The 15,149-nt window shown below is 39.9% G+C and overlaps 1 protein-coding gene across 30 annotated transcripts in view; it reads right to left on the bottom strand.

Annotated features, from left to right (window-relative positions):
- Positions 1-176: 176 nt before the first annotated feature.
- mical3a (microtubule associated monooxygenase, calponin and LIM domain containing 3a) overlaps positions 177-15,149 on the bottom strand; it is a 73,697-nt gene continuing 58,724 nt past the window's right edge. For 16 of the 30 annotated variants that reach the window (XM_028408652.1, XM_028408651.1, XM_028408650.1 and 13 more), the window contains 10 exons: positions 15,031-15,131; positions 13,694-13,744; positions 12,826-12,933; positions 11,048-11,141; positions 10,221-10,271; positions 9,240-9,290; positions 5,895-5,960; positions 3,172-3,271; positions 2,136-2,209; positions 177-2,044 (listed from right to left, as the gene is read on the bottom strand). In XM_028408652.1, coding sequence (XP_028264453.1) covers positions 1,860-2,044; positions 2,136-2,209; positions 3,172-3,271; positions 5,895-5,960; positions 9,240-9,290; positions 10,221-10,271; positions 11,048-11,141; positions 12,826-12,933; positions 13,694-13,744; positions 15,031-15,131 — 881 coding nt within the window. In that variant the 3' untranslated portion in view covers positions 177-1,859. The other 14 variants (XM_028408679.1, XM_028408663.1, XM_028408680.1 and 11 more) reach the window with 12 other exon arrangements.

Genomic DNA, 15,149 nt, shown 5'->3' on the forward strand with positions numbered 1-15,149 from the left:
GATATATATTTCGCCCAAAAACTGTAAGTTTAGAATGTAATCACCCTTACAGCTGAAAAGTGATAACATTTTTTCCTGGTATCACTCAAATTCATATGATATGATGAAAAAATTAAACCAGCTAATTCATCAGAACCCTTAAAGATTCTCAAGTTAAATTTCAGTGGACGCACACGTAAAAGAACAACTGCATTATTTTATTGCCGTTTTCAGCATACATCCAACAACCCTATGTATTTTAGCTACATGAAGCATTTACAAGTGTGTCAACAGAACAGTTTTTAAAAATTAGGATTCATTTTCTTTACATATAATACAATTTGCACACGTTAATAAATATCAATACAATCATGTCAATCTTAGCACACACCATCTAAAACAACCCTTAAAATGATGTAACTTTTGTTTATTCACAGCTCATACCAAGTCATAAATATAGCCTGTAGTGTTTCTGTGATGCAGAACAGTGGCCTGATAGATTATTAGACATTTGACGGTCCACCGAATGATCCGTGACTTTCCTGTTGTGATGGGGAATTGCTGACTAAACAACTTTGCATTGCTTTGTACATTTTGTGTTTGTTTGGACCTGCTGTTAAAAACAAACAAAACAAAACATATGGGGAGAAAAAAATATATTGAGCAGCAGGAGAAACCTCAAAAACTAAAATCTAACTTCAGAGTGAAAATGAAAAAGGCATTTCATGGGTGAAATAACACTGCTGCTGTGTAAGTTTGTGTCCTGTGGCACCAACTGTAATCTCCTCTTACCAACATTATATTCATTAATAAGATTGCATTGTTAATACAGATCTTTCCAAGAATCTTTGCATTATCTTGCAGCAGCCCAGTATTTGAAATTGTATTTGTAAACCGTCAGTGCGATATACAGTGAATCTCACAGAGAGGCCCATCATTACTGACTGGCATGAAATGCTTCAATGTCTATATGCGAACTTCACGTCTTTGTATGAAAAGACAATATAAAGTTCTTCTATGTGCCTGCAGCCTTCACTCCTGACATGCAATGGCTTATTAGTGACACACAAGTGCAAGATATTGAGATTCTGGGCACTCTCCTGTGAATGCAAAAAAAAAGAGAAAAAAAAACATCTGTTAAATCCAAACATAGATATTAAATACACAAACACATTGCCATTCTTGATGGATCCTTAGTGGTGACTCACTAAACACACTGTAGGGGGAAATAGAACCTTTCATGGCATGTTTGCAGTTATTCAGGAAGTCAGTGGAAGAAAAGGCAGCTTCAGATGATGTCTGTCCCACAATCAGACAGAACCTGGAGACACCGTGTCCACATATAATAAACACACCTCTGTAGCAGTCCTTTTCAGAAAAAGTGACTACACAACTATACACAAAAAAACGTTTGTTTTTTTACAATTCCTTTACATCAGCAGGACCAAACTGCATTCTTCCCTTTAAATAATCGAGAATGAAGTCCTTAAACATTCTCCCAAAGGCTTCACCCCCACCCACTACTTGAGAGGATCCTCTTCAAGGCCAGGATGATAAAGTTGTGAATACACTCGCCCATCCGCCCACGGAGACAGAGCAAAGCTAAACTGCAAAGTGATTAAGTCGGACTGCCTTCGGGCAGAAGATATGTAAACGCTGAAGATTGCTTCAATGTCAGACGCAGCCAGAGTCTGTGTGTGTGTGTTGGGGGTTGTCTTTACACATTCACTGCTGTAGGTGTGACAGTTTGAGACCAACTGCCTGCGCTGGCATTCAGCAGACTTTTCATATAAAGGATGACTGTGTGAGGCGGCTCAGACCTCCATTGACAAATCAAACCCCTTTTCCCCCCCAAACTTCGATGAGCTATTTCGCTCCTGTTAGGTCCAGTTGAGGTTGAATCCTTTAGAAAGCATGACAGCTTCCAAGTCCTTATCCTCCTCCTTCTCCCGCAGTCTCTGCTCCTCCAGGAGGGCTACAAGGGCATCACGCTGCTCCACCACCTCTAACATCTCATTCAGGATCTGCTTTTCCTGAGCAAGCTCCTTCTCAGTTTTCAGGTGGTCTGACAGGAGTAAAGAAACAAGATTACACAGCTATAAACATTTAGAGGTAAAATGAGTGCGATGTTAGATAATCAGAGTTCTTAGTCACACCTTCCACAGCCATTCTTTCCCTGAGCTCCTGCTGCAGTCGGCTCTGTCGGTCCTCCAGCTCCAGCTCTCTGGCACTTGGGGAGAAAGAAGAAGAAGAAGAAGTTTTGAATGTTTTGCAACTAATGAACTATGGCTTTGTTTAGCAGCAGATTTTCATTTGTCTTTGCAGAATAAAACAAGAATTATTCTTACTACAAGAAAAATCCATCGTTAATCTGAAATGTGTTAACTGTAACTGATGACTTGTCAGAATGTAATAAAGTTTTATCTTCAAATAGACTGCAAATGTGATTCACATTATATTATGGTGAAAAATGATTAAGACTTCATGAGGCAATATAATCATAAATCATTTTAAAACACATTTCATTTTATCATCTCAATTGTCTTCAGCGTTTGTTGCGATTGTTTTAACTTAAAGCAACATATTGCATCAATTTTACCTCTTTGATAGTACACAGGCTTGAAACAGACATAAAGAATGTCTGCTCTGATACTATGTAACTTGGACTGATGTGTTAAGTTGCCAAACAGACCAAAGGTGACAGCTGTGAGAGCTCACCGCAATGCAACTTTAGAAAACATATGGTCATAGGCCAAAAACCAGCTTTGTCAAATGTTTCCAGAGGACATTAAAAGATGTCGGACCTGGGTGAGACATTCTAATAATGTGGAAAACAATAAGAAATAATGAGACCAGGATGTTAAAATAAATCTCATTTCCAATAACACAGCTGAGTAGCAGACTTCATTAACTTCAAAAGGTATTTAACCACAAGCAAGTCCCAGCCAGGTCCGACACCTTTTAAGGTCCCTAAAAAAACATTTATGTGCATCACAAATTGGAAGCAGTGGAACAAAAATACATTAAAAAGCTCAGCCAGCCAGACATACAGGTATCTCATAACATGGTAAGTCTGGGCTTCTACAGATACTGGTGTGTTAATTTCTCTAATTAATGGAGTTTCTGATTTCTGAAAGTAAAATTCATGCATTGGTTCACTTATCAATCCCACTGGTCAAATAATGTACTTACAATATCATGAGTTCTGACTCATAGCGCACCAGGGCGTTTTTCTCCTGCACCAGCTTGAACCATTCTTGCATCAATTTAGGATCATCCTTCTTGCCCATACCTGCAGGAAAGTAAGAAGCACGGGGTGACAGTAAGAACCTGCTTTGGCCTGCGAGATGACACTGACATCACACGGACAAGGACCGACACAGGCAATGCAATGACAGCCAAGCCAGGATGTCCTTGCTGAGGGATGGTGAGGTGGAAGAATGGACTCGACACCAAGGTGTTCAGCTGTGCCATTTTCGGATATGGCACACAGAAGGTGGTGTGGAGCTACTGGTTTCAACTTTAGCAAGTGCACACAGACACACACACACACACACACACACACACACACACACACACACACACACACACACACACAATACCTGTTGTTGCAAAGTTAAGAGTTTGTGTTACCCAGTTTGGTCTTTGTGTAAGATGTAGCTACTCCCTGGGAGCAACTACCTCCTCCTATCAGTGTTTTGTTAATCGGAGAGGGTGATAATTAAAAAACACAAACACACCAATCAGTACCTACGACATTACAAACCCATTACAAACCCAAGGACCTATGGAAATTCTTCATCCTGCCCTGCCACATATCGACCCATCAACATGCTTAGCGGTTGGAGGGTTGAAAACACAAAATGCTGCTGTCTTTACATATTCAATTACAAGTTCAAATGTTCATGGGATGATTAAGTCTGCCTCAGTGAGAAAAGCATGACTGGCATCATGCATTGCAGTCAGAACAGCTGCTTTCTCACTTCGCTATGCAGAGAAGACCGGTCTGTGTGGCATGCTCAGAAAGGTCCGCTGCTGCTACTGCTGCTGGGGCGACCCAGCCTTTCATTTATCTGACTACAGCAGGTGGAGCCAAGCAGTTACAATGAGAATACCAGAAGGCAAACCTTGATGCAGCGTGACATACTTAGTTGGGGAAGAGGAGGCTCTTGCAAAGCGACAAGGAAAAACATTGTACACACATAAATTGCATGGTTCTGGTCTCGGGGACTAGCTTGTGCTAATTGACAGACAAGGGACACAGAGAAGCAAAGCTGGAGAAGTGCTGCTCACACACTGAAGAGGAAGACAACATATAAAGACAAAGGAGGAATTACACAACCAAAGGCTGAGTTTTCAAACTTAGTCTGCAATATAATGAGTTTTTTCTTCTTAGACCTGTTCCACCACCACCACCACCACCACCACCACCCCTAAGCCCCTAAACACAAAGGAAACAAGGCGCAAAAACTACAATAAAGAGAAAATAAAGAAAATAAATAAAAGCAGATCGCACTCACAAAAACAACATGATGCATTTCTTCACACGGACTAGAAAGCTCAGGCACAATCTCCACTGACAGGTGTTAGAAACAAACCAGATGATCCATTCATTTTTCATGACTAGTTTTGTGTAAGACTTGAATATTTATAGCAAATCATCACACCATGCAAGTTTCTCAACCCTTCAATGCAAAGAGCTAGCCAAGTCTCAACTGTTGTATTATTGTTTTATGATTACAGAGTAGTTTTATTCAAAGGGCCAGTACTTCAAAAAAAAAACAGCAGTCAGGTTTTGTGATATGATTATCCAAATAGAACAAAAACACATGCTGCTGGGTATATAGACAAACTGTGGCCGAGTAGTTTCCCCTTTATGTGAGTTAAAGCTAAAGGACTCTGACTCTATTTTAAAGGCTGCATCCTTCGAAGGTCACATTTCAACATGGATTGTGTCCCAAGGCGCTCGCATTTCAAAGGTTCTTTCAAATGCAGCTAAAAAATGTGACTTTTTTTTTTAATCAGGCTCTACCAAACAGCCATGGTGCCTGTGTCAAAAAAAAAATACAGCAGATATTATTGGTTAGTGATGAGAGGCACCGATTGACATTGAAAATCCTTCACAGGACGACAATCTCATTACCAATACGCAGGATCGGTGGTAGATGCTGCCCCTGAAGTGAGAGACAGCAAAATGTGTGTCTCACTTCAGGGGCTGCATCATTTGAGACTGCGTTTGAAGACAGAAGATAGATTGAGCATTAAGGTTGTCCCATTTCAAAGGCTTATTCAAATGTGGCCAAGAAATGCAGGTATTTTTTTGTGTCAAAGGATGTAATGGATGTATCCTTGACAAGACAGACTGTATTGTGTCGCTGCATTGGTTGGATTATTTTAAACAGCATATGAAGGACTATACAAATGGAACTTTTGGCGGACAAAGAGTACACTTTTAAATGTGATCCTCTCAAAAGGAAACAGTGCTTTGTAGCTTCTGGTGATATAATTATAAAATTGTCTGTGGGTTCAGACATTTTTTTGTGCACAGAACATTAGGGTCTACAAAGGGGATGCCTCTGTAGGCTTTGTCCTTCGCAGGATACAGCCCTTGTATTGAGACACATCTACTAAATCCCCTATGCTACAGCTAACTCGTTCTCAACATGGAAACATTTGTAAAGCCTAGATTATAATTTTTAAGTTGTTTGGTTATGTTTGGTTTATCAGAACTAAATACACAAGTGTTAGCAGAGACACCTAAGTGGCTGGGGAAATCTACTGACCCTAATGTCACACATGGGTGGGGACAGTGAGTGAGGAAAAAACGGGAAGAGGTGTAGCCCGGTTCTGGAGATCCTTGCGTCTGCCAAGGTAACCTGCCACAACTGTCAGCAGATGCGGCGAGGTTATGTTACCTTCAGGGGAACAGCAGGGGCAGAAGGAGAGTGGTCTTCGGCGTGGCATCCCCACAAAGGGTTCAACTTCCACAAGACAGAGGGGAAAGAGTGAGAGGGAGTGACGAAGGTGGGTGCATTGGTGGGCACGAAAGGAGGGGCGTGGGGTGAGGGTGCAGAAACATCACAGAGACGAAAGAGTAGAGGACAAAAAGTGTAAGAAAAAAGGGAGGGGAAAGGAGAGGGGAGGGGAGGGGAGGTGAGGCAGAAAATATTGAGGAGAAGAATCAAGAGAGGACAGGAGCACTGTGATAGGAAGAAGACAAATCACCTAGAGGGAGGAGGTGGGAGAGATCAGCTGTGTGGTGTGGGACATGAAAAGGGAAAGGAAAACAAGAGAAAACAACAAACCTGGAGCACAGAAAGGGGAAAATAATCCTCCTGTTTGATCTTGCATCTGTAGGCCTTGAGATAATCTTTCAATTTAGGCACTCTACCACTATGAAATGGGAATAAACTGTACGTATGGCCAGTGTTTACCACAGAGCATCAAATGATTTAATCCTATTACTAAAGCCATTACTGATCACCAGGAGATCCATCTCACTGTGAGACACAGATAATTACTTCTTCTTTTCTTACATGGTTCTTTTTGTGAGCATGTTTAGACCACCTGGCTTAATTTGCTTGCCTGCGTTGTGACTTTTTAAGCATAGCTGCTTTTGAAGTGTAAATTAGGATTAAAAAAAAAATCTCAAAAAAATGTAAGATTACAGATAGGGAAGGCTACCATGATAAACCCAAAAATGTGTAAAAGGGAGACTATGAGCATCATTCGTTGTCACTGCGTGTGACAGAAAAGGAGAATGGTGCAACATTCTCAGGCTAGAGGGTGAAGACAAAGGGGAGAATAAAATACTACATACAAGGGACTATCACAGAGGAGTAAAAAAAAAAAAGTACAGCCTAGAATCTGTGTTTTGGTAAAATTAGAGTCCTAATCATTTTTTTATGGATTCCCCCAAATCATGCAAATATGGTTAAGAAACACTTCATTTGTACGTAATGCTGAATAAATCCTCAATTGTCTGCTTAAGAAGACTGAAGTAAATGGAATAAAAGTAGCAGGGAGAAAATAATCAGGCTTTTAGGAGGTTTTCTGTCAGCCTTGAAGATAACTGCATTAATAACGCAGCCGTGCAGTTTCCCCGACAGCCTGTTATTCCGTCCAAGCCTTTAAACAGGACAAGTAGAAACAGACTAACTGAAATCTGTCAAGAGGATGTAATCCACGATCCATCCACATCCACCTTGATATACTGTGGAAATTATGTTTATTATATCAAATTAATTACTTCAAAATAATAAAGCTGGATATGAGCTAACATGACATCATGCCCCCTACGACCACACAAACCAGTTTTATAATTATAATTAATTATAATTTTTTTATTCTTATCAAATCTGCACACATCTCCTGCCGAGTGACAGCGGCCAGCAGGACAGAACCACAGAAAGACACAGACCCTGCTCGAATATGAATTTAAGAAAATGCACATTTTCCCCCCTCCTGCAGAGGGATTCTGCCAACACCGAATAACAACAAAGCAAACAATGCTTTCTAACAAAGCCCCTGCTGAATTCTCAGCAGACACAAGGAGAAAAAGATGCATTCCTCTCATATTCAAACAACAGAAACCACGAGACGTCTCACCCAGACACAGCGCACACTTCTACTGCCGACTGGCCGCAGCTGACGTTTAAGGGGAGCAACGTAGCCCATTAGTACAAACAAACAAACACACACACACATACACACACTCGAGGAGTTATGCAACTGAGCAGGTATGAGGAAGTCAAGGGAGCCATTGCTGGGACTACAAACAGAACTACAGCAGCAGAGAGCTCTGAGGGGAAGCTAAGAGCCAGGCCAGCAGTTTAGTGTGAGTCAGTCCAAGGCAGGTTATATAATACTTGTGTGTGTAGGGGGGTCTGAGTATTGTGAACATACCAGATGATTATAGTCTAGCTTCAACATGAAAAAATAATAAACATGAAAGGATGAGATGAAACAATTCACCAGACTACAGTGTTACCTTTACATGCAGCATATGTGAGTAACCCCCTGTTGGACAGTTTTGTGCTCTTTACAATCACTGGTGTTTATTTTGTTACAGTTAAAAAGGTGAAAACAAAAATGTGTTTACATCCTATCAGAAGATTTAAACATGACTGATGCCTACACCAACCTGACAAGTTTACTTCCATATCTGTCCAAACACAATAGGTTTAAAAATGAATTCCAATCTATTTGTTGCAACATCAGAAGTTGACTTCTAACCTTTTTGGATACAAAATGCTGCATTTTCTGTAGCACAAACTGCAAACACTAAATTGAAATAAAAAAGATCAGATTAGAGATTATCCGGTCAATATCAGGGGCTGATACCTGATTATCAGTATGGGATCAATACATCCCTAATGTGAAATCGTATAGTCACAGTATCAACTGCAGCTCTCAAAGTAACAGAGCTCTGTAGAATCTGGTGATGCAAACATAAAATCCTTTGTGGGTTCAGACCACCAGGGTTTTTTTTAAGAAAAAAAAAACTTTTGTGGTCTATAAAGGCTAAGCCTCTGTAAGCTTTGTCCTTCACAGGATGCTTCACCTGACATCTACCAGCTCCTCATGCTAGGCTACAACTAATCCTTATCTGAACCTCTCTCTGAACAGCAACAGGCCAATAACAGCAAAGCAACTGTACCTGAGCAGAGCAGATATGTCCAGTGTCAGATTTGTTTGAGTTTTTAAGTTACACTGTTTCCATCTCAACCATCATGTTGCTGCATCATGATTTTGTTAAAAAATGTGCATTAGATTTATCTGGCAAATTATATAATATACTATTTTGATTTTTATTTACTCATAGGTGCATATAGCAGCAACATATCAGTGTTTGTGTCTCTGCTGCATTGTTGCGGTCTACGTGCTGCAGAGCGACAAATAAAAGTTACTCATTAATGCGTTCATTTATCATTCATAAGTTTATAGAGATCAAAGATGATCTTAAGAGGACAGCACGAGGCCAAGTGTCTGATCTCTGTTTGATGTAAAGAGTGTCTGAACTACAAACCCAGAGTGAGGGGAGGTGGGAGGGGAATGTGTGTGGGGTGGGGGTGGGGGGTATATAGGAGCAGAGGCTAAAAGCCAGCCAGCAAATCCACCAGCCAGCCAATCAAGGTCGATAAGAAGGGTACAAAGCTCAAGTAGTGAAAAAAAAAAAAAGAAAATGGGTAAGGGGGTGCGGAGGACAGATTAGGTTAGCCATTAGGTTAGTTGTAAAGCGACAGATTTGAAATACATACCGCCCAGATGCAAGTCCAGGATTTCACTGTAATTAGAATCTCCCCAATAGTCTACAATGACAGGGATATATTAGAGATAGGAGTTATTTCACAAGGCCCCGAACTGGGCACACAAACACACACACACACAGACACTAGGTTCTTCAACAACAGCAAGTCATGCATATCCTTGCAAAACACACACACACACACACTGTAGCAACACTCCGAACAAAGAGAGTCCGTCAGTACTCACCACAATGCATAATAGTACAGTACATTTCCCAAAATAATAAGAAACGGTTACATAGATTTGCTGTATTGCTGTTTCCTGGGCCAGTCCGCTTAAATTCACACAAAGTTCCGCTTGTTTGGTTTTGTGCGCGGACACACGAGGGAATATGTTCGTTTGTTTGTTTCGTGTATTTTCAATTTAACAAAGCAGTTCAGACAGCAAGAACTAACTGTCTGCTCATGTACAATCCTGAGATCTTTTTTTGAGTAGAGCAGATAAAAAAAAAAACGCTCTGGATTGCTGTTATGCATTTTCATCACCACAATAAAAAAAAAGAATAAGATATCTTAATAGATACGATCTCAACAAATATCTGTATCAAGTCACTCAACCGCAGCATATATTTGTGGAAAGTTGTCAGCGTACAAACCAATTTAAATTTGATTTTCCTAGATTAGTGATTACATTTAGGAAGCATGACGTGATCTGAGTTTTGATCAGAGTACAGAAACTCTCCTCATTGAGAGGCAGCAGAGGAGACAGAAACACATCCAGAATGAGCACACACAAATCTATGTCGGGACACACAGTCTCCTGATCGCATGCAGCTTGGACTGACGATGGCAGACATGTTATGAATATTACAAAGATGTTCAGAGATGGAGAACTGTTGCAGTGTGTCACCACAGATGGAGCCTACAGAACAGTGTCACATGTCATTAATTAAAAAAAAAAAAAATAAGAGGAAACTACAGTAAATCTAATACCTGATCTTCTTTTGTGCTGTTTGGGTAATGTATAAGTACCTTTATACAATCCTTTAAGAGAGTAGAGCGGTAAACAAGTTAAACATACTCAAACATTTAGATAAATAGGGGGAAGAGTAAATTTGTTTGGTGGGGAAATGGACAGATGTGCATGCATTTGCATAATAAATGTTTTTATTCCATTCGGTCACCATAAACTAAATTAAGATGGAATATACTGTCAACACCTAAGTTGCATACAAACCCACATTAATAATGTGTTATTACTCCTGAGCAATATTCGCACTCACACTGCTCCGAATAACGAAGTGTGCTGCTCTCTTAACAAAGAATTTATGCTTCATCTCCCATGTATTTTGTCTGTGATAGTCCCTTGTCAAAAACAATTTGGGTTTATTACAAATATATTTTCATGAGCACAAATCTAGGTGCTGAAATGTGTTTTAATACAAGCAGATAAATAGTAAATGCAGACGGTGATTTTAGCACACTATAAATGACCATAAAGGGACAGGTTACGTAATCTTAATCATGGTTATTATACCTATTCCCTTTGGAGCCCTACAAAAGGCTGAGCTCCTATCACATAAATATAAAACATGGTCTCACAGAGGCAGCACAAAAAACAAGCATTAACTGCATGGTAAATCAGTTGTAAAATATTAATAATAAGAGCGTTATGAAACCAACTACACCCATTAGCTCGCTGCCAGTGGATGTTACGTCTAATTTGTGGTGATATTACAAATGTCATGTGGGACGGCTAGGTAGATTTAAAAAATAAAATACAAATAAATAAATAAAAAAATGTATGTATAAGTTGTTACCTGCTTCTCCTCTCAAAGCTTTCTCCACAGCTACACCCCTCTCTTCAAGCTGCCGCTGCTTCTCCTCCACCTGCTCCAACTGTCTCTGGATGATCTGAACACACACACACAGGTGGTCACATTATTCATGAAGTGGACACAAACACACACAGAGGCACATGTGTATAAACAACTAAAGTTATTTCAGGTAGGTGCACAGAGCAGTAACCAGTAATTAAAGCTGACTTCAGTTTAGGCTCATTAACAATATATTGCTTCAGGTGGAGCAGAAGCGCTGACATTTATAACTGCATTGATGTCTAGTTGGACACAACTCTGTTTGGATGGGCCGTAAAATTATTGAATGATTTTCTATGACTTCATTCAGTTTCAAATGACCTTTGAACACAAAACACTTGCATCGGTTATTTACATTTGTAAATGCCATTTCTGTAAGTAAGTCCCATTAGAGCAAGAAAGAAGTCAACACTATGATAGTTTGCTTCTACTGATAATATCTCTTGTAAACAAGAGGCACCTAGAGAAACAGACCTAGATTGCAATCATATTTTAAAGTGACGTGTGTATCATACAGTTAAAGGGAACAATCGAGCAGATGTGTTTAATGCTTTATCCTCATTTTTATAGTTAGGAAGTACACACCGTCTTCAGTGAGCGGCTGTAATCGTGCTACATTCACAGCCCAGAACTGTGTGGGACGTTCAGAGCGTTTCAGCCTAAAAACTGTCACTCTACCCTTCTGGCTTCATCCCTGAACATAATTGTCTTCCCTTGGTAAAACTGTGCCTGTGCCAGCTTGTCTGAATCATCACAGTTTCATACTTCTTCATTTTTATTCCCTTTGGTTCTCAAACTTATCTTATACAGGACGTCTCTAACAATGAAGAAAAAAAATTATAATCTACAATAATTATTTGACATATCTTATTAGATAAATTCTATGTCTAAATTTCTGAGATGATGTATTCATAGCATTAAAATAATTCAATGTTATTAAATAATGCATAATTGAAGCAGTACAGATCATTATCTGTCCAATAACTGCAGAGCGTGTCTACAAGTAAGACCAGTCAGTGTTATAATTGGTGTGTCTTTAAATGACCTGCTGGTAAATTAGCTCATATGTTGGAATTCATTACAGTATAGTGTGTATGGGATGTAGCCTTACTGATTATTTAATATGCAGAATATGATTGGGATCCAGTTAAGCTGATGTTAGAATGAAATAATAATGAGCATAATGAGCAGAAACCTCTTCCTTTGCAAAGTTTCTCTTTTTCAGAGTGCAACTGAAACTTCATGTGTGCTTAAGTTTATCTGTGCTAAACAGCTATGGCAACTAAAAAATGATTCCTGTTTTGGAGGTTCTGTAAATAGCCACTAAAAGGAAGCAAAAAATTCAGGTCAGCTAACCACAGCTGCAGGAGGCAAGGAGGCAGCTAAGTGCTGCGTCAGCAGGCCTGGAGCCTGACTGCTGAGTTACAACATCAATCACAGTGGATTTCCTAACCAAAGGATGCATCTTGGCCTCAGTCCAACAGGGCTGAATCATACAGGAGAGACCATATTGTATAAAGCAGTGAAGCAACTCAGAATAACACTGACTGTAATAATAATTGTGTATAAAATGTAATACTGTAAATAAACAGTCTGAAAAAAAGACAATATTTTCCCATTTAACCAGTCTTTAGGTAGTCTGACTCACAGGGTGAAAATGTTGGATTACAGGCCTTTTATAGAGCATTCTACTCCAATGATGAGTCTCTGTTGACAGTTACCTGTGCTCTGTGCAGCCTCTTCAGCTCCTCCTGCTTGGCTTGCCGTCGTGCAGCTTTCTGGACTCTGCGGGTCAGCTTGGCGTTCAGCTCTTCTTCTGTGTAGGTTTTCTGGCAAAACAACAGCAACAGAAGAGTCATCTATACAACAATAATATGTAAAGACTTGCTCAATGGGGCCCTGACCCCTTAGAAGAGGAAAGAAGGGGATGAGGTTGGCTCTCCTAGATGATGGGTTCAGCTAGCACACAGCTAAGAGTATTTAAGACTTCATCACACCTCTACATCACACATCTACATGTTTCCATAGGACAATATATTACCAGTTCAACTTATGGTATAACAAAAGATGCACACAGTAAATCACTGCAATAGCAGTGAAATCCTCTATAATAGGCAATACATTATGTGAATAAACAGCGATGTTCCCATTATGAGCTGCTGCATGAGGACATTAAAAGCTGGCAGGAGAAAGTGAGAACAGTACTGAAGGAAAAATGTCACAAGGTTTTCCAGTAGCCAGACTGGAGCTAATACAGTGCCACAGTGACAGATTAATATTACACCAGTCAGAGAGGAGCAGCCCACAGAGATGCAGAGATATCACTGTGACCAGAAGAGTGAGCGCTTTTGGAAAAGTCATGTCTTCAAAGAGTAGCTATCCAGCAGTGCGTGTGTGTGTGTGTATGCGTGTGTTTGAGTGAGTGAGTGAGTTTGGCGATCCAGCTGTCACATGCATCCAAAGAGGACGGTTATTAGTAGTTACAGGCCAGGCGTACACAGGGTGTTATGACAGCAAAACTGGCGCATGTGCAGGGAAGACGAGGTGGAGGAGAAGGAGGGGTGGTTTTTTTAATTGATGTAATACTACCTTTGTGGCGTACGATCTCTTGAACGCCAGCGCGTGAGGGACATAAACAGACTTGAGGGGGGAAGACGAAACATAAAAAAAAGGTGATACAGATGATATGAATAAATGGGTTAATGATTATGTTAAATTGGTCAAAATAACAGAAGCAACACACGTAAGTAACAATTTAGCTGCTACAATCAAAACAGGCAATGTTAATATCTCACACCGAAACAAAAACAACAGAATAAAAAATATTTTATACATCTAAATTAAAAATATGTCTATTATACACATATCTACTGTAGACACTCACTGTTCAAGGGAGGCTACTCTACATGACTTTGATGGACACTCATTTAATTACACATGGCCTGGGAGGCATGACAGCTCTGTTACTATAGCTGTGTGAAATTCAGGATTGTGATTGATAGTCATAAAGTTTTAATACATTTTCATGTATGCAGTCAAAATGCAAAACTAAGCTAGTAGCATGTCTCATTTTTGGTTCATGAATTCATGCCTCTGGCCCGGAACTCAACTCTATCTATCTAAAACCACCAGGAACACACACACAAAGACTGAGCAGCAGCACAGACTATAATTTTGAATTTCAGCCATAAACATAATGAATGCAAATGGATTCAAATAAAAAGAGCCGGTGTAATAAATTTGTGGTTTTGTGTGCTAATAGGATCTTTGTGTCCAGAATACTGAATGAAACCAGTCTTTTGAAGAATTCAACTTTCGCTAATAGATGTGCATTTAACATGAATTACGGTGTTGGAGAAGATCTTGAAAGATCTCCTCAGGACAAACATTTTTTTTTAATCGGGTATTACAGATTTATATAAGGTCAGCCTCAAACGCCAGAAGGAAGCTATGTGGACTTAGTGAAATATAGGTGATTCTAAATGACACTATGAACAAATATTATGCTTATTTGAAACTCAAAATCATTTAGCCCCTGCTGCGCAATACCTTCTCTTCATCTTTTTCCTTCTCTCGCTCAACTTCCTTTTCCCGCTCTCTTTCTCTCTGCCTCTGTTTCACCCTCTTTTTTTCCTTTAACTCCCTCCTTCTCTCCTTTTCCAGTTTCTCCTCCTTTATTGTTTCCATCTGCATGCCTGATACTAGGTCAAAGATGTCCGTGTGCCGCTGGGAGTTGTAAAAAAAGGAGTAAAACAATGTCTTTTGAATGAAAACAAACCAAAATGTGATGAACGGATGTGATGGTGATATGTCTGTTGTCATAAAGCCTAAAATTGATATCAAAATGTAAACACGTATCTATACATACTGTCAGTTCAAAGCATGATCATGATGCCACAGATGCAAAGACCCCAATATTTACTCACATCTGCCTTTGACTTCTGAGAGGATCTCTCCAGTACATCATCACAGGACAGGTCTGAGTCCTCAGAGAAGCTCAGGTTTCTTCGTGATTTCAAGTCAGCAGCTAAGAACCAGCAAAGAC

Source organism: Parambassis ranga, chromosome 6 (assembly GCF_900634625.1).
Source record: "Parambassis ranga chromosome 6, fParRan2.1, whole genome shotgun sequence".
In the NCBI taxonomy this organism is placed as follows: domain Eukaryota; kingdom Metazoa; phylum Chordata; class Actinopteri; family Ambassidae; genus Parambassis; species Parambassis ranga.